The sequence below is a fragment of the Thermobia domestica genome, chromosome 5, assembly GCF_964235325.1.
Source record: "Thermobia domestica chromosome 5, izTheDome1.hap1.1, whole genome shotgun sequence".
NCBI classification, from domain to species: Eukaryota; Metazoa; Arthropoda; class Insecta; order Zygentoma; family Lepismatidae; genus Thermobia; species Thermobia domestica.
Genome location: NC_137458.1, coordinates 44433664 through 44454481, shown reverse-complemented (window position 1 = coordinate 44454481; position 20818 = coordinate 44433664). Strand labels below are relative to the sequence as shown.

At 34.8% G+C, this 20818-nt stretch overlaps 1 protein-coding gene across 1 annotated transcript in view; it reads left to right on the top strand.

The window, feature by feature from the left end:
- The window catches only part of LOC145685068 (uncharacterized), a 93579-nt gene extending 87000 nt beyond the window's left edge, over positions 1–6579 (top strand). Inside the window, exons 13-14 of the mRNA XM_081757412.1 lie at positions 378–589; positions 6332–6579. Coding sequence (XP_081613538.1) covers positions 378–589; positions 6332–6478 — 359 coding nt within the window. The 3' untranslated portion in view covers positions 6479–6579. The remainder of the gene's footprint in view (positions 1–377; positions 590–6331) is intronic.
- Positions 6580–20818: the final 14239 nt, after the last annotated feature.

Here is a 20818-nt window from a genome sequence, read left to right as displayed (position 1 = left end):
GGATATACTGTTACACTCAGAGACAGTAACTTGACTTACTCCATCTTAAAATGATATCTTTGTTACTTCAATCTTAGATATTACCCAATTTTCATAAGATGTAGCAATTGTTGCTATTGGGCAGAATTGAAATATGTCAAGAATAAGGTCCATGATAATCGAACCTTAAAAAATGCTTGCTCCTACAATGTATGCCACTCCAAGTTACGATCAAACATCTTATTGATGAAATTTAGTTGCCCTCCGGAATAAGTGTTAATCTATCCGGTTAATTCACAAACACCATTATAAACAACTGTAACGAAATTCCAAGAAATACATGCTAATTTCAAATGCATGAAGCGTTAAATTTGAGTTTCCACTATCCTTTTCTGCAGGACCAATCCTTGAACAACTGTTGGACCACATATTTAAAAAAATCAACGGAACTTTGTTACCAGACAGAAAACTGTTCGTTTACTCAGGACACGATCTTACAATTGCCTTTCCTTTGAGAGCCATGGGATTTGAAATAAACACTTCACCTGATTTTGGAGCTATCTTAGCTATTGAACTTCATAATACATTGGATCATGGATATGTCATACAGGTAAACAAGGTTTAGTTTTAAATTGCTCTAGTGTATAACGACATTATTCTTAAGTTGTTTACGACTGACTATGCAGTGCTCTAATATATTCAAGTTGCCGTGACCTTGTACATACATTACTTCCGATACTTCCTGCATTCGACTGTTGCACGAGACAGAAAGTTTCAATTGAAGTTGACTAGAAGACTAAGTTACAAGTTAAATGTAATTACCAACTAATCAATTAGCAGTTACTACGGTGAACAATCATCAAGGTTTCATGTGACAATATTTTTGTTTTGTATTATTCAATTTACCAGAGTTGCTGTGAAATATTAATATACACACATATTACCAGACAGTGTTAAATGCATTTAACGTTTGTATAATAGATATTACCTATCATCTCATATTGCCCTAATTTCTCAAATCCAGGCAAGTCAATATATTTTTTCTTAACCTCAATTGAAGTTTTATACCTTGAACTGCAGATCTTCGTCTCACAAGTAATTGAGTTGCAGGATGGAACTTGATAAGCCAGATAGAGGATGTAAAAATATTTATATGAGCAAAGTTATAGCAGCTGAGAGCCATAAGAAACGGAGGGGGAGGGGGTCAAAGTTGGTGGGATAAGGACTATGATACGCTATTGAAATCCATCAAATAAACTCTTGAATCACGAAAACAGTGAAACATAGACAATTCAAACGTTGATAGTTTCACATATTGGCAAAAGAAGAATGGGCAGAGTAGATCATGAACGTCCGCCGCCATCTTGAAATCCTCCATTTTGAAATCTGTGATATGTTTTGAAATGGAAAGGTAGTCATGTGATATATCAATTAGGGCCAGCATGTTCTCAAAAAGTAAATTATGAACTTCAGTCATCGTTATTACGATCATTAAAGTTCATAATTGACTTTTTGAGAACATGCTGGCCCTAATTGATATATCACATGACTACCTTTCCATTTCAAAACATATCACAGATTTCAAAATGGAGGATTTTAATATGGTGGCAGAGGTTCGTGATCTACTCTGCCCATCATATTTTGCCAATATGTGAAACTATCACCGTTTGAATTGTCTATGTTTCACTGTTTTCGTGATTCAAGAGTTTATTTGATGGATTTCAATAGCGTATCATAGTCCTTATCCCACCAACTTTGACCCCCTCCCCCTCTGTTTTTTTATGACGCTCAGCCACTATAACTTTGCACATATTCATACTTTTACATCCTCTATGAGGTGCACTAAGTCCCATCCCGCAACTTGATTCATCCATTTGAACACTTTACTTGTCAGTCACCCATATTCGTTACAAGCTTTTCTTCTTTTCCTTTTATTTTTATTTTCCATTTATCTTTTTTCTTTTCTTTTTTTGAGTTTAACGTCCACCGATCCGCACTGATTATGCACAGAGGCCAAGGGAGTCAGTGCTGATGACAATGAATGAAATAGTGGGATGAAAACAGCGGGTAGAAACAAGAAAACTCCGAGAAAACTCATGAGCACGCTGTTTGTTCACCGCAAAATCAACTTGACGCGTGCTGGGATCGATCCAGGGGTCTCACACAATAGAGGTGAGCGCTCTACTACTGAACCTCCGCGGTCTCGTTATAAATAGTGTTTTATTGTGTAGTAATTTTAATCTAAAAACTGATAAAATGATGGCGGATGAACCTCAGTTGTAATTCATACATACATTAATAGCTTAACATATCTAAGAACAAAAAACACAGGTATAGGTATCTCAGTTAGTTTTCTTCTAAGTAACACTTTTTAATATCAGATAGACTATATTTTTAAAAGATCAATACTTGATGATGTTTTAAAACCGCGAAGTTTCTAGTATGGCTTTAATTTTAATATTAACAACAAAATAGCTTTTTCTCATTAGAATTTACCTTCAAGTATTTAATTTTCTTCAGCTCGATGGTATCTCTCGATTAGTACACATTGAGAAAAGTCTGTTATCCAGACAGCGGTATATTGGGCAAATATACGGAATCCATAAGTTTACTAAGAAAATCTGTACGTAACATAGGTAATCCATATGCTATATAGGTACTGCCCCTTTTCCCGCTTAGATGTTACATCATGCAGCGGCAGGATGTATGACATCTAAAAGTCTTCCATATATAACATACATATACGTATGTTACGTACGTCAGTTGTATGTTACATACGTCCATCTGTATATGAAATCCTTACCGCATATATAGAATACTTTATTTCATACGGAAAGTAAATATAGGTGAAACGGAAAGTATTACAAAACGTTCGTTTTCAGTTATACTTTCGGCGCAGGATGTTGTTACTTATAGTCAGGGATTTATTTGTAGCCAGGGAAGCCTGGGAATTTCCCCCCTTCTAAGTTTGAGTTCCCTGTCTCTAGATTTAATTCAGTCTTCCCAGCCTGGGAAGATATTTTCCCCCTTTCTTAGGCTATACAATCTGTTTTAAAGTACAATAATTCATTTTTTCAGTATGTTTATTGTCGCGAGCTGTGTTGGTTTTGTTTATAGAATTGCTTCCCGAAGAAAAAATCTTTCAACTGGCATCACTACTTATCATTCTTAATCTGAGTAGCACAGTAATAATAAATAATAATAATAATAATAATAATAATAATAATAATAATAATAATAATAATAATAATATAAAAAAACATTTTCAGTAATCAGTGAGCAGTCATAGCAGTTGTGAATTGGTATCTTTTTCGTTGACAAGGACGTTAAAAAGAACAAAAGGAAATGGATATTAGACTATATTTTAACAAAAGAAAAACTCCTGACGATGAAGCAAGTAATTATCACACAAAGTAAGAGGCTTTGAAGATAGTGCAACGTCCGAAATTACATTAGAGACATCTCATCAGAAAAATGAAAATGATTCGGGACCTAGTGTTAATAATGGTAACTCTTAACTTTTGTAGTATTTATTGTTCGGGCAATGAATTTCGTCTTCAAATACCTAATAAGAATGGACTAATGAATTACTTGTCATAATAAAACAGTTTTACGTAGGAGTGTGACACTTGTTATGACAAGTTATGCAGGTTGCAATATAAGTATAGGGCTTTTGCTGGATGCTGCACACTTGTCCTCAGCAGTAGGACGAAAAGTAGCAAGGCAAGTAACGAATGTGATCTCATCTACCTAACCAAATTTTATCTAATGTCCCTACCAACATTTATCATAATTTTTTTTTTTAAATGAAAAAATATGAACTTGGAAACTGGCTATGAAACTAGTACCATAATTTCAAAGTATATAAGTTTAAAAATAACGTTGTCCCAACCTGACTTTATAGTTGTTCTGTTATACGAAACACAATCTTTCATAAATATTCCCCCCCTCTACAAAATCCACAAATAAATCACTGCTTATAGTCGTACGTTAAGTCAAAAAACAAGAGGATTTACGCATGTAACACGATTTTACGTACGCCACATACATTGTTTTCTCTGTGCAGTCCCATCTTTTGACATTTTCTTTTCATTTATACGCTAATAAAATTCTATAATAATAATGGGTTAAATTCCAAAGTTGGGCGTCCGTTTCCAGCAAAATGTTTAAAATTTACAGGAAAGGTATGGATAATTTGATCGTTTGTGTGTTTGATAATGTATAAGAGTCTCGAAAAATCTGTTTATTTGTTATATATAAGCGGTTATAAACTTGGGACTATACGGTGAGCGGAGGGAACTACTTGGCGCAAGGTAACCGAACAGTTGCATTGTGGGAAAGAAACAAGCATTTATGTTATCAACATGGCGAATGTACAAGGGCAATGAACTAACAGTTTTAACATTTGTGAAGCAATACGTTGATAACGAGCAAAATCTTTTAAAAGTTTGTGAAGAACACGGATTAATGAACCTAATAACAAATTACAGAAAGTGTGGAAAGGAGATAACAGCGAAAAAACGTAGCGAAAGCGGACGCCCAACTTCGGAATAAATGCCATAATAATAATAATAATAATAATAATAATAATAATAATAATAATAATAATAATAATAATAATAATAATAATAATAATAATAATAATAATAATGTAAATATATAGCTGAAATGCCGGTTTTTCGCAGTAGGAGAATAAGTTTATGAAAAGTATTTGAACCCCTTCCCCCTTAGGATACGCATTTACATTCATGTCCACCATTTTCGATTTTTTTTGTCACCTTCATCCATTCTCATTTCCTTGCCGAAAATGTTCTAAAAAATCTAAGTTAGACCGGGGTTCAATAATGTAATAAGAATCATGAATAGCCGGTGCAGTGGTTTAAAGGAAATTAGTGAGCAAAATCATTACATTCGGTTTTTTAAAAAGTGTTTTAGAGTCTGAAGGTAGAAGATAGCTACTAGTCTTAACTCAGTCTATGGACGTCAGCTCATTTCATTAAAATGATCATAAAATAACATCCAAAATTAAATGATCCGGGGACCAACAAACCCTCACAACAAGCGAAAATTTCACTGGATGCCGGCAGGATAGCAAATAGCAGGAGTGCGCTTCCTCCTAACTTGCTCAGGAACAAAGAAAAACCACCTGCAAGGAAAGCTAACAGTGAATAGCATCCGACTAAATGAATGATTCAAACCCATTGAATTAAAAATCACAATATTTATTAGGCTGAGGCCCAATACTCATTTATACATCTCAAGTATAGCATAATATAGATATTGATTAAATATTCGTCCACTGTTCTTACAAAATAACGATACTTAAAGTTATCTCAGGCAGTGAAGCACATGTTTATCCTTCTTTCTTCACGTTGGGAGCCCATTACTTGCTCCTTGTCTATGAGTTGCAAGTGAACAAGACGTTCCTGTTGCTCGCATATTATACCCACTTGGTAGGCTTGTCAACTGGATAGTATCGTTGCCAGTCTGTAGGATGACGTCACTCGGGTGGCTGTGTTTACGTCACCTGGAGAGTTCTGGGGGGGGGGGAGGCACTACAACAAGTCGTTGGTTAAGTAACACAAAATATTGTTTAATAAGAAAGTTTTAACATTTTCAAATATACTGTACATGTATATATATATGTCGCATATTAACTCACTTCACATATGAAATTGTTCCTTACTAGTACTGATAATTATGAACTGACAGAACTTGTAATTTTACTTATTGGCGAAAAATTCATCTTTGGTGGATTTTTTTTTTTTTTTTAAATAAAGAACATCATTATTATAAGTAATCACCGCATTCACAACATAACTGGTAAACTGTCTCAGTATTTAGTTTCTTACACCTCAATTTCCAACATGTTTGTTCCAGCTATTTTTGTTCTCAATACAAATTATAATTATTATAATTGCCGAAAATAAACTATCTTTAACTTCAATGGCTCATAATTTTGGAACCTAAGGCTAGTGTATCATAACATTTCATATACGAATTAAATTCGTTCCAGGTTTGGTCAAGATTAAATAAATTTCATCGGTCACATACGATATACACTATCCTTTTTGATTGATTTTCAAACGAAGGGTGAAAAGAGAGGGAAGATTATTATAATTAATACAATTTATTTAAAAACAATAATTCCGACGTCATGACCAAGTTAGGTGTAGCGCATGGAATTTCAAAACTTGTGGCAAGTAATTTGTTAGTAATACCAGTAAAAGTTCATTTTAACAACACTGATTCTTACCCTTTTGACAGATAGCGTATACATACGTATAATGTAAAAACCGCATATGAGTGTAGATTAATATTTTTGATATTAGTTTTTTTGGTTTATTTACAGTTACTATATAAACCTACTGCAGTTTATGAGACGGAATTTCAAATTCTGAAACTTCCTGGTTGCAGTGAGCAATGCCCTGTCAGCGAATTCTACCAACTTCTCCAACCAATGATTCCAGACAATTGGGACGAAGAGTGTGAATTGTGAATCTGTTAAACATTAAGACATTTAATTTGCTGTTGAGAGTGTTGCAATTATATCTTATGAAAGCAGTATGTGAATTGTACATATTTAATGGGTAACAATGCCATCTAAGAATTTTTGAATTTTTATTTAGTGTGTGTGACACGTTTGTGAGCACAAAGCAAACACGCTCCACGCATACTTACACTACAATATTTTCCAGTGAAGTTACATCAAAACTTGGCAATCATGCTCCCATATCACATTACAGCGACTGGTTGTTCGCCGCAAGCCTTCGGCTCTGCAATCGTTGAAGATATCTGCAAATTGCCTCCATGCTAACTACAGGGTGTTTCAAAACAACACCGACAACGTTTGGGAGGTGGTTCCTGACACCAAGATAAGACGAAAAGTATAGACCATTCTAGGTACACAAATGTTTCTCGGGAATAAAATATGAAAAGTATTTTTTTGTTACTATTGAGTTCCGACTTCCCGTTGAAGCATTCTATGTTGCTCACTGTTGTCAAGGCTTATCTTTTGCCTATTTTCGACCGCCATGAATTCAGAGCATATCTGAAAATTCTGTTGAGAGCATGTCCGGGAATTATTCCAGATAGGAAATCCCTCGCACTTCCATTTCAAATTGATGAAATATGCATTTTTTTAAATTCCGCATCGCCACTCTACTTTTTTTTTTAAAAAAAAATTCGAAATAACACGTGTTGAAATTTAGCTTTTCGTCTATTTTGGACAGCACTAGCCCAGAAGCTATGCACTTTTCCCCTTGGGGCCATATGAACTTTTCTTCTTATTTTGATGTGAGGAATCACCTCTTACATTTTGTCGGTATGGTTCAGTAACATCCTATATAATATTCTACGGAATCGTGTTGTTGTCCATTTTTATCATTATCCTCGAGTAGAGCTTTTCTCAAGGGTCCATGGTGTCAGTGGTAATGACCGCGAAGGACTTTAGTAGCGGAAACAAGATTTTTTTATAATATTGGTTTTGTATCTACATTTTATCGTATCACAAATCAATTTATTTCTAGACAGATATGTGGATTGAATGATCTGTATTTATGCCATTTGTCAGCAGTGAGGGTGTATACGAGGAGACCTACAGTTTGCAAGGGGAATTTGAACTACTATAATGCGTTCACATTGATGCTTTCTCACAGAGAAACAAACACGGGACCTAATGCATCTAAGGCATGTGCGCTAACTACTTGACTAGTCAGGAAAGCGTGAAGATTTATTGAACTCACTATTTATTTTAGTTTTCCTCATTTTAAGGGTTGATATTCAATTTTTGCATTGTCATAGGCTAATACTTTTCCCGTTCTATTATGATTTTAAAACACCTCTGAGTTTCCTTTACTCTTGTATAGCATGATTTCAAACAGAATCCTTACTTTTTCTTCTTAAATTAACTGAAACGACAAATTATCTGCTTTAGATTATATTCATTCTGTTGACCAGACTTCTGTGCTGAAGTGAACTCAGAGTACGGTAATTGATATACACGCTCACATTTGGTAAGCGACACATTTTTCAAAATTTCAATAACTCGGTGTTTGTAATAAAGTGGTAGTGGAAATACTTATATTCAATTGAATTGAATTGGGGCTAGGTGATTGAGTGGTAGAGAGACCTTAACTTTTGGTGAGTATAGTTTCTCGCTCGATCCCAGTTCGCTTCAATTGGACTTTGTGGTGGACCAACACTGTGCGTGTGAGTTTTCTCCGGATTCTTCCGTTTCGTTGCACTTTCCTCACTCCACCATTTCACCCATTGTCATCATCACCATCTCCTCGGTACATAAAGGTGGGATGTTCAACTGTAAATTTCATTTTATTTTTGTTCAATTGTTAATGCAATAATTTTCCTTATTGAAGGACGGGATCTAAAGTCATATTGGTGCGCTACTAATAAGATTATAGACATATTACAATGGCTACAGTTTGTATCTATCTATCTATCTATCTATCTATCTATCTATCTATCTATCTTTAGCTGCTAGGGGTCTAAAAAGGACGAAACAATAGATATATTCTAAATTTTCTAACTTTGATTTATTTGCTCCTCTCTATACTATATTGACTAAATCTTGATCTGAAGAAATGCGTGAAGCAATAAAACTATGGATATGCTATTGCCATCAACACGTTCTGTTCTAATGTAGTTTTCGAAATGTCATGATATTTTTCCTAAAATATCACTATTTTTGCAGAAACAACTTTTGATGTCACCGTTTTACAAAGAAATAAGTATAAAAAGCTTTATCGACCCTATTATCTATTCACAAATAAATATTTTGTTGTTTTTTAAGAAACAAAATGTATTTTGTTCATTACATACCACCAAGGCATCTTTCTGAGAGGCGAAAAAGTCGAAGGACAAAAAAGTTTATATTTTACAATAAATTTTGTTGAGAGTGATAAAGGACTGTGAGAAACATCGTTATAGAAAGTTTCGTTAATTAATTTTAATAAATAACATATTTATACATATCTATAATTTTGAGGGGTTTAAACGGGACGAAATGTTTCCAATAATTTGGATCTTTTTTAAATAACAAGGATATTTTACATCTTATTGCAATGAATCTGACATAATTCAATCTAAGTAGCATAAGAAACGTTTTCCCGAGATGTGTCAGTAATTAGATAGAAATAACGTTGATTGATATGACGATATTTTTTATGGTCAAGGGGTTTTTTCGGGACGATTTTTGGTTATTTCCAGGTATCCAACTCTCAACAGAATGTGTAAGAAAATGTCGGCAACTGTGAGCGTATTCTTTAAAACGTCTCTTCTCAAGCATTTCTCATTTCATAAACTATTCTGTTTAAACAGTTCACAGAAATTAGGATGGAAAATTGACAAAAACAGTGTCTACCAACATTTCAGATAGAACATCATGTCCATACACAATTGCTTCGGAGAAAGTCGCACCACCGTTCGCTCATAACAAACGCTATTGAGAAGGGGGAAGTATGTAGAGGAGGAGCCCTCCCCACGTGCGTCACGCAGCAGCTCAATAGTTGATTGACACCTGAAGTTCCTTTATAGCTGTTTTCTTCCGCTGGTTATAAAGCAGTAAAGCGAACAAGAAAGACTGGTTACAGATTTCAATAACAATTGTATAGGCTGTGCTCTACACAAACATATTTAAAGCTGAGAAAATATGTAGAAGCCCTAGACTAAAAGACACACACCATTTGAAATTATAACTACAATACATGTATATAGAATAAGAAATACATGTTACTCAATGATAATTAAATAATCCAATGTAACACCACTCTACAATATATCCCGTATTTTCAGGAACACCATCAATAAGACCATTATATTAGTTTTATTTATGGTTTAGTGTCTCACTGGTAATTACACTGAAAGGAGAGGTTCCGACTTCATCTGATCGCATGCAGTTTTTTATATGGTTTCTTGCCTTTCACTCCTTACATTGTGTCGTTTATTTTTATTTTTATTATTAATTATTATTATTATTATTATTATTATTATTATTATTATTATTATTATTATTATTATTATTATTATTATTATATTATTATTATTATTATTATTATTATTATTAGAGAGTTGAGTTGATTTTGAGTTTAACGTCCGTTTCAGCAGCTAAGCTGTATGAGAAGTGGACATACTGATTAACGTGGAATCCGAAACACATGAGCTCCTACTGGGAATCGAACCCAGGTACCCCACGCCAAAAACGCGTACGCTAATCGCTTAGGTATGGAGATACTCATAATAATAATAATAATAATAATAATAATAATAATAATAATAATAATAATAATAATAATAATAAAGTTTAAATTAAAAGACAAATTCTGACCAAAGCATATATTAACTAATAAATAATAGTATTACAGTTTCGGCAAATTAATTTGCCGAAACTGTAACGCTATTATTTATTAGTATATATATGCTTTGGTCAGAATTTGTCTTTTAATTTATACAGGAAGTTCCAAAGCTAGAATGAGTGGTATTCAAATAATATAGTTAATAACATCAAGAAAATTTGAAAACAATAATTTTGGGAGAAAATAGTTTTTGTGGTGCTAAATTAAAGAAATGAAATTAACACTAAAAGCATTTGCGAGATTAAATGTTTCTATAAACTAAACTACTTCCCTGATATTCGAGAAAACCGCACTCAATGTTTTTAATTTCTTCATTTTACTTTCTCAAAAATAGTTTCTTCTTTTTAATACATTTTATAAAAACTTTGCTTTGTTATAATTTCAGCATCATCTTTGCCAAAGGATTTACCAATGAATAAATTAGAAATTTATTTATGACCTCTTTCTAGTACCGAAGTTATACGTTGCTTGAAAGCAGTAATGGTTTTAGATTTTCCCTCAGGGGTGAGGATTTTAATACACTAGGTGTGAAAAGTAATATTGTTGAAATGGTGGGAAATTCACATTTACCATGTCCAGGAGGAATTCAATAGCTCCAAGGGGCTCCCTGTCACTCTCTGAAATAATCACTGCTTGAAAATGAAATCTCTGAGTTTAGTGCCACACAATTATGCTCCAAGGCTGAAGGAGATGGTAGCGAATGAAACAAACAAATGATGGTAAAATCTTGGCGATATAAAAAGAGGGAGGTAATGGAAGGTCTTCAAGAAAACCCGTGCACATAGTTTTCATCCTCAATGAAACCGGCTTGGAGAGAACCAGGACCGAAGCTGGGGCCACATATCCTAAGAAGTAGGTAGGTGCTCTATCACTGAGCCACCGAGGTTTCCGTATAAGTGAATCCTACCTTAAGATCGAATCAGATATACGTTAATGAGTTCAAATTTTAAGACTGATCAAGAATCGAACTCGGAGCCTCTTACATCACGCTCGCTAACCACCAGAACAGAGCGGAGACTGTAGGGGTGAAATACAGGGACCTGATCCCTATTAATTGTAACGTCCTGAAGATAGCTCCCCACTCATCACAAATATATATTCCAAATATTATAATTTATTCCTTTTAAGACATTTTTAGTACTCAAAGAGCATTCCCTAAAAATCTCGAAATCTAATTTTGTAAAACAAACACAGGGGCGGATCCAGGATGGCGATCGTGGGCGATCGCAACCTCAAGAATAGGATTTTAAAAAAATAAAACCCATTACAAAGTTGTAGCTCTTGATTTTTTTTAAAACTTTGTATTATAATTGTAGAATAAAACCTAAAATAAGTAAGTCTTCAATTGCGGAAGTTAAATGAATCAATACATCTCAATAAATTACTTGCATTGGAATTCTTGCTCAGAAAATGCCCACTTTCGAAAATGTAGATGGCCGCTTCTCTTCTTTCTTTTCAAAATGCAATATTTTGAGCTATCCGTTCCTTCTCAAAACTGATTTCTGCTTCTTCTTAACAATTGGTAAACAGTAAGCTATAAGCGCATTTATCCGCAAGTGTTTGCCAATATTCCTGTTTTAGAAAGTCCATTTTGTCAGTACAGAAAGTCAATAAACGTAATGGTTCTGGCATTTTACATGCAAGTGCAATTGAAAATACAAAGAAGGAAGTAATATAACTAGCGTATGAATAGAAATTAAAGTTCATGATTCAAGAAGAATTCGTATTCTTATTATTATTCTTACTCTACTGCTACTACTGTTATTTATTATTATTATTATTATTATTATTATTATTATTATTATTATTATTATTATTATTATTATTATTATTATTATTATTATTATTATTATTTGTAATCCATCAGTATCAACGTTTAAACAAGTCAACATGCAAAAAAAAAAAAAAAAAAACTGTCATCAGCCAAGCAAGAAATCGTTTCATTGACTCACTCATCAAATTGGTAAGGTACTCCCCAATGAGGTAGATACGTGAAACTTTGCATAAAGGTACTCTATAATGACTTGAGTATAGAAAAAGTCAGAAATCTAAGGAATGTGCTATGGGAATTTTTTTATGGGCAAGAAACTGTCCTTAGCCAGACAGGAAATCGTTTCATTGACTCACTCAACAAATTGGTTAGGTATTTTCAAGTGGGATAGAGACGTGAAACTTTACATAAAGGTACCCTATAATGACTTGAGTATTGTGCTATGGGAATTTTTATAGGTAAAATACTGTCCATAGCCATGCAAGATATCGTTTCACTGACTCACTCATCAAATTGATTAGGTAGTTCCAACGAGATAGAGATGGGAAATTCTGCATAAAGGTACCCTACAATGACTTGAGTACGGGAAAAGTCTGAAATTTTAGAAATGTGCTATGACAATTTTTTATAGGCAAGAAACTGTCTTTAACCAAGCAAGAAATCGTTTCACTCACTCACTCATTAAATTGATTAGGTATTTTCCAGTGAGATAGAGACGTGGAACTTTGCGTTATTAAACATATCATGTGCATTGTGATAATGTTGTCAATCGTCCGAGTAGTCGAGTTGGTGCCCTCCTCGCTGTCTATCATGTGCGCCTTTGGAGTATGGGGTCCCGAGTTTGATTCCCGGTAGAAGAGCCTTTGGAATTTTAACTCTCCTCGATGTTTCTGTGTTCGTGTCCCTGTCGTTCTAGATTAATAGAAAAACGAGCTAAGGTCACCGACAAAAATTCGTTATTCGGACATCGGTATATTGTACAAATATACGGGATCCTTATGTTTACTATAGAAATCAATACTTAACATACGTTATCCATATGCTACATACGTACTGGCCTCTTTCCCGCTTAGATGTTACTCAGTGGCGTTACAGGATGTCTGACATCTAACAGTCTTCCGTACATTACGTACGTCAACTATAAGTTACAAACGGCCATCTGTATGTGAGATCCTGACTGTCTATATAGTTCTTTCCTTTGTGCGGAAAGTACGTTTATTCGGAACACTTATACGGAAACTATGTTTAAAATATACTCTTTCAGTTATACGTTAAGTCCAAAAACTACAGGATTTACATATGTAACCTACGTACGCCACATATCTACCTATGTAACATATGTACCTACGTACATTTTTTTCTCAGTGTGCGAGTAAAATAAGTGAAAGCTAGTAATAAGTAGTTAAGCAAGTTAATGAGGCACATTCTGAGAATCAGTTAACTTTTAAAAACGTGGGCTAAGACACGTACATACTGCCGTAAATTTCGTGGTTGGAAACCCAGACAAGGGGAGCCAATATTTTTTTTCTTTTTTCAGTGAAGATTTTTCCTTTATTGCAGTCATTTGTATTAAATAGATATTGAAATTAATTGATAAGTAAGAGATTGTAGAAGTGAGTATATTTAGAATTAATAAAGTTTCCGAAGAAATGAGAAATTTAATTGTTCGAGTTTACGTAAGACTAGCAACAAAATGTAACCGATTTCGTAAATATATTGGTACCACGAGTTGTGTTATGGTTACCACAGTCATTATGTAAAAATGTTCTTGATGCTTCGTGTCTCTATCTGTGAACAGTGTGCGAATCTCTTACGTATCAGCCTTTTCATCAACAGTGAATTTTGTGCCTTTGCTCTTCATATTTCCTGAATTTGCCCACCTGGGGGTTCACCCCCACGCGTCCGCCTTTGCTCGGCCTACTTCCTCACACCTCTTAAGCTCACAATTCTACCGAATTTCAAATTTCTTTTCCTATTTCAACTATCTAAAACATAAGATTTTGTATCCCAGGAAAACGCCTATTTAAATAACATGGGGATTTCTTTATCTCCCTTTAGATTCCTTAAAAATTAAAAAAAAAAAAAATATTCACTTTTAGCAATTTTCCTGTAGGTTAGTCGCGGGAGGCTACAATCGTGCCAAATTTCATCATTCTAATCTTGCCGGAAGTGAATAAACATTTTGGGGTGTAGAAGACATCCAATATAAATAACATGGAAATGTTTTTTCAGTTCCTCTTAAAACCACTCTAAAGTTGGAATTGTTTATTATTACTGATTACTTAGGTAATACTAACGAAAACGTAGAAGCATACTGAATTTCAAGATCCTATTCCAATTCCAAGTTCCTAAAACATGAGATTATAGGTCCAAAAAAAGACCCATTTAAATAACATGGGGAAATTCTTCATCCCCCCCTCATCATTTCAACTTTCCACGTCAAACGGAAGCACCTCTTTAATTTATGTCGGTTCATGTATTTTATATACAGTTAGGATATGTTGGTGGCAAATATTATTAAGATTACAAGCTATTTGAAAGGTGTATATCGTTGAAAGAAAAACCCGAGGCAGTATGAAACTGCGCAACATGCGCGCTATGTAATGAACTCCGTAATTTTGCATTGTGGAATGGTAGAGAACAATTAAGTATATTGAAACACCAGCCATGTCTAGTGATGTAGCAGCGAGGATTCAGCATTAAGGGTTTTGGGCCCTGTTGATACTCTTCGTATTTAGGTAATGAAAAATGAGATGTTAGCGATCGTGATTTTGTAGTTCTGGTAAATGAATTAGAATCTCGTTTGGACATAACTCTCTGACAAATATTTAATAGAATGAATCTTCCCCGCTGTTCTAGTGGCTAGCATGTGCGCCTTTCTTGTACGGCGTCCTGGGTTCGATTTCCGGTGGGAGAGCCCTTGGGAACTAATGTTGCATGTGACACATTATGACTCCTTTAAAAATGTACAATTTTAAATTTAAATCCAATAATATGCCACAATTAAGATATACGATATTGACATGGTGAACTACAAAAAGAAGTGAAATATGAACAAAAACACCAGAGGTACAAAAAGTGCAGCCAAGTTCGTCAGCCTCAAAAAGTGTTGAGATGAGGATAGATGAACCAAGTTCCTTGGCCCTGCATCTGAAACGAACACTGGAACTTGGCGCGAGATGTCAAGGAAAATGATGTTAAGGAACCTTAGGGATAGTGGTGGTGGGCGTGGTGGGTTTGAGACCACCACCAACCTTAGGAATATCAACTTCGCTAAGGCGCTAAGGCACATATACAGTATATTGCAGTAAGATTGGTGGTTCGAAACCCAGACAAGGAAAACTTATATTCTTTCACGAAGTGTCAAGGTAAATGATGTTAACGAACCTTAGGGATGGTGTTTGTGAGCGTGGTGGATTTGGGGGTCCCCATTAGCCTTATGGCTGAAATGTCCCGGCCGTGAAACTAGGAACAGACATCTTAATGTATTCGAATATGTTAGACATCTTGCGCCAAGTTTCAGTGTACGTTTCAGATGCAGTGGTAAGGAACTTGGCTCATCCATCCTCATCTCAACACTTTTTGAGGCTGACGAACTTGGCTGCACTTTTTGTACCTCTGGTTTTTTTGTTCATATTCATTCTACAGAAGAGTCCATTCCCTTTTCTAAAATTGTTTCACTTTTCGTTTTTTCTTTCTTCTTTCTTTTTTGCAATATATTATTACCTTGTTTTGAGCTCGAACGACTGCCCCCCCCCCTTAATATTTAACTTGGATCCGCCTCTAGTTATACAGTTAAGGAATTATCCACAGAAAGATACATTAAAAATTGTTTGTTGTTTATTACAAGCGCTTGCATGCGTGGAGTAAAAAGAAATTTCTATTTTACGTACATACCAATGTAAAGCTAATTAATGTTAACTGGAAAGCAAAGTTGTTAATGTTTAATTTAGTCGGCAATGTCCTAGTGAGATCAGCAAAGTTAAATAGTACCGGATCTGGCCCGAGTGACCATGGGTACTGATTACATGGTATTGGCATTTCGGTATCCACCCAGCGTCGTGAGGACAATTGGGGAACTACTTGAAAGAAAGTATTGAACTCGGTGACTTCAACTTTCGGCCATTCAAGATTCGTCTAATAACCTCAGGCAATGAAATTTGCAGATGTTAACTCGTTATATGTTTGACACCAAGATATAAAAATATTACATGAAGTTACAAAATCATTACAGAAAATATAAAATGAAGTCACAAATTCGACGAGAGTTTGCATAATTCATAAAATAAAATTAAACAAAGCACCAAAGATCAGTATAAGCACAATTACGGTATAGATAGTATACGCTTGACATCGAGCATCACCATTAAAAGTGTAAATTTTTAATTAAGTGCGAACTGTTTTAGTGCAGTATGCAGGGGTCTGAACCGAAAAAAAAAAATAGTAACAATAAAACTTATGGGACAGCTTCTTCCCATCAAGTATAGGCATATTGTAAAAGTGACCAGATATTCACTTAAGCTTCACCCAATATGGCTGCCATATCTCATGTGATCGCCGCAGTCTATAGAATATCCATGTTTCCTTGATTTCTTACCTTTCGTTCAATTATACGATTTTGAAACTTATAACAAAATATTTTGTAAACAAATTTCTTCTCGTTTGATATAAAGTACAATCTCTGTAGGTTAGGTAGATATAAAGTCACAAACGGAGGAGAGGGTTGTGTCGTTTAATCTTGTATCTGTTTCTCTCTCTCTCTCTCAAGCGTATTTTTCTGATTTTTCATAAAGAAAGCAGATTTCATCAATCAGTCAAAATGTTTAAATACATGAAAATACAGGAGGAAACATGGATGATGTGATGATATTTTTACATGAATTTTCAGGAAGTAGCATGGCTTTGTCTCTGTTCCAAAAAGGGAAGAAAACCTTTGAAACTACTCAAGAGATAGACAGTTAATTGTAACAGGTTATGAGTATATTCAATAATTCTACCACGAATCCTGAAGAACTAGTAAAAGTGGGATAACGTTTCCAATTATACTTTTATGCATCCCATGGGGTGACGCACTGGCTTTCTGTCGATATTTCACATACAGAAGACTTATTTCACACCAGTCACTTACCCCTCAGTTTTACTCTTAAGAGCAAGTGCGAGCAGACGGCACGTATAGAAAGTGTACCATGAGGAGCTAGCTTTGCGGGAGCAACATATTCAAGTAATTGATATGGGGGAGCAACATATTCAAGTATTGGAGATCGGAAGAGAAAATGGAGAACGCTACCTAGTTCGTTCTTTGGACATAGCAACACCATTTTTTTTTAAGCTCGTGTATTGCAAATGTAAAACTCTCATATACTTGGGCCTATTGTTTATGTTCGAGATTGTTTCACTCAGACATGCAGTGGCGTAACTACGGGCTTGGGGGCCACCCAGCAGACAACGTGGAATGGGGCCCCTTCTCTACGTCCTATATCAAATTTGGGGCCCCGAGATGGCTTCGCGCCCCCAGCAATGCGGGGTCTGCGGGGCCCTTATTTACGCCCAACCGTATCGTTTATGTCCCAACAGTGTACCGTGCCAGGGATGGACTATTTTTTTTGTCTTTTATGTACCATAAATTATTTCTATCGCTTATAAAAAACTGAATTTTGCTTAAATAACGTTTTCTCTATAGATTATTTTGCTAAATAAGATTACAGAAACTTCCGTATAATGCCCTATTGTTCTCAAATGCATCATATTTTGTATATGTCAAGTGTAATTCTAGAATGTTCACATTCTTTCTTTCTTTTTTTTTTTTACTTATATAAATATTATTTGTATAAACAAACAAAAGAAATTAGAAAAATACGCTTGACAGAAACACAGGCACAACAAACGGGCGATACAAGCCTACTCCTTCATTTCTAGATTTATATCTACCTGACCTACAGATATGAATATACGAAACGAAACGTAATTTTATTCACAAAAATATTTTGTTACAAGTACCAAGACCGTATAATTGAACCTAAGCTAAGAAATGAAGGAAAACATTATTTTTCTATTCACAGTGTCGGCTAAATTGAATATGGCAGCCACATTGGATGTAGCTCAAGAGGAATGTTCGGGGACTTTCAGGATATTACTATACTTGATAAAAGGAAACTATCCTGCAAGTTTCGTTAGGCTACCAATTTGCGCTGGGTTTGTCAAAATTTTCCGCTACATACTGGATTATTTAATAAGAACGTGAAAACACTTTCAAGAAAAAATGATAACTATTAATAAGGTGCAGGACTACCAACGTATGCGAGCTAAACGAAGTGCTTTAAAAAATCAACTTTCGCCTAGTAAGAAAATTAACTGTGTCATCGCTTTGATTGACGTTTGCATAGCTAGGAGGTATTACGCGAATCTTGAATAGGCGAAATTTGAAGCCCGGTGAACTCCCGTCTAGTAATCCAGCATTAACGGCGAGGGGGGCGATGTGCTGACCACACATCACTCCAAAAACATGAGTGCCGTAAGCCAGCTTTTAAGCCATGGTCCCCTAAAGGCTGTTACGCCAGTGTTTTTTTAAAGTTTAATTCAGTGATGGTAGGTAGTATTCTGAGATTTATTATTTTTCTTTTTCCAATTTGCATAATTATGTTTTTTTTTCTCGTTATTACATATATAAAACATTCTAGCAGTTTCGATTTGCTCGACTACAAACACGGAAGTGTACGATAATTTGGAACTATTCATACTGTTAGGTGAAAAAAAAAAGGTTGTATACCTATATAATACATCACAGTCTTATGAGCTTGTATAAGAAACAGAAAGTGAAATCTGAACTAGGAGAGATATCTGAGTTTGAATCTCGTGTTTGGTGACACAACCCGAGACCATAGATAATAAAAGATGATTGTTAGATTTGAGTTTAGTGTCCCGTTCTGCACCAAGGCTATATGAGACGCGGACCTACAGCTTAATGTGTAACTATAATATTATGGAGAATAAGCGCATCGTAAGATTGCAATAAGCTCGTGTTATAAAGTGTCAATTAAAGTTGGTGTTGTGAAAGGTAATTAAGGATTTCATCCATTTGAAACAAATATTGTATTAGTAAAATATCTATTTGTTAAGATAATGAACGTGATTTTCTTTGGTTAACATGGCAGTCAAAGAAGAATTAATGGATAATAAATACGAAATTGTAAAATTTAAATTTCCTATCGTTTAAATACATTCTTGCTACTATCGACGGCATTATCTGGTAGGAATGTTGAATAACCCTGATTCAGCAGGAAGAAAATAAGCTATAGTATTGAAGTTGATTGATTAGATTTTCACTATATAACAAATATTGAGGTTATATGAGACAAGATATGTTGTTTAAAGTGAAATGTGGATCACTATTCGAGTTTTATCCAGGCTTGATATACGTACTGATGATTGAATCCGCAAACACGCGTAGGAAGCACGAGCATTGCAACTTAGCTACGAATGGACACGCCATTCAATAATTCTAATTCAAGAATGAAGGCTAAAAATAAGAAAGATGAAACGACAGTCTGTAAGATGATACTACTTTCACATTTTTTATTTCACACTACTTATTCCGAGACGAAATCGAGACTTGACATTCTAGATCGAGACAAGCGTACAGTGTGTTTATCGAGACGAGATCAGGATCGAGGCCATTATTTGTCAAACGAGACGAGACCTACACTGCGGTCTCGTCTCTATACCACCCCTAATCGGAACTCCTCTAAATTGGACGATTTTCTAAAATAAGTTGAAAGAATTATAGGCTCAACAACCATTTGTAACATAGTTTAGAAAATTTTCATGATTTTTTGATGATGAACTTTATACCAATTTACCATCATTATTAGGGAACTATTCACACAGGTCCTGAGAATATTCAAGAAATCACCACTGGAACTGTTCACATAGGCGGTGACAAATATAACTATGTGTAAAATTTTGGATGGCTGATGCCGTGAATGATAAGAAATAGTAGCATGTTTTGTGAAGTTTATTTCTATGTGCCAAACAAAAGGAAAGACAAACGGAAACAATGAAAGCAGAAATTTTATCTGCTTTAAATCCACTTGCTCATTTCAAACATGGGAGAGTGCGACAAGTGAGCGATGAAAAAAAAAAAAAAAAGAAAACGAAAGAAAATAGGAACGATAAAAGACAACTGACATAATTTACCTGGAATATTGATCATAAAAGAAAGTTCAAAACAAAGAAATATGGATGGTAGAATAATTATTTCGTTCTGATCAGTAACCTTACAAAAATGAAGGTGTGTAAAATTAAGCATGTCTGCATGAACTCGTTTCAATCCCTGTACTCGTTTCAAAATTAACGTGACATTTCTAGACATTTTCTACGTTCTATCTTCTATCTGGATTGAATCAGGGATTCATTACCAGAGGTGAATACTATACCACTGACCCACCGCGGTCCCCTATTTAGGGGTCCAGGTCTCAATCCTCCCTCCCCCTCCCACACACACAATTTTGAAATTCAAAGTCTTTTGTACGGCAAAGTCTTGTGGTATTTTCTTACCTTTTGTACCGAAAACCCCAAGTATTGTGCTCTCGCTGTTCTTAAGTTATAGCAAGAATAATTTGGGAGGGCTGGAGACTTCGGAAATTGAAAGTTCATTCTATGCAAAAGTTTTGTACTAGTTTTGTGCTGAAAACTACTACTT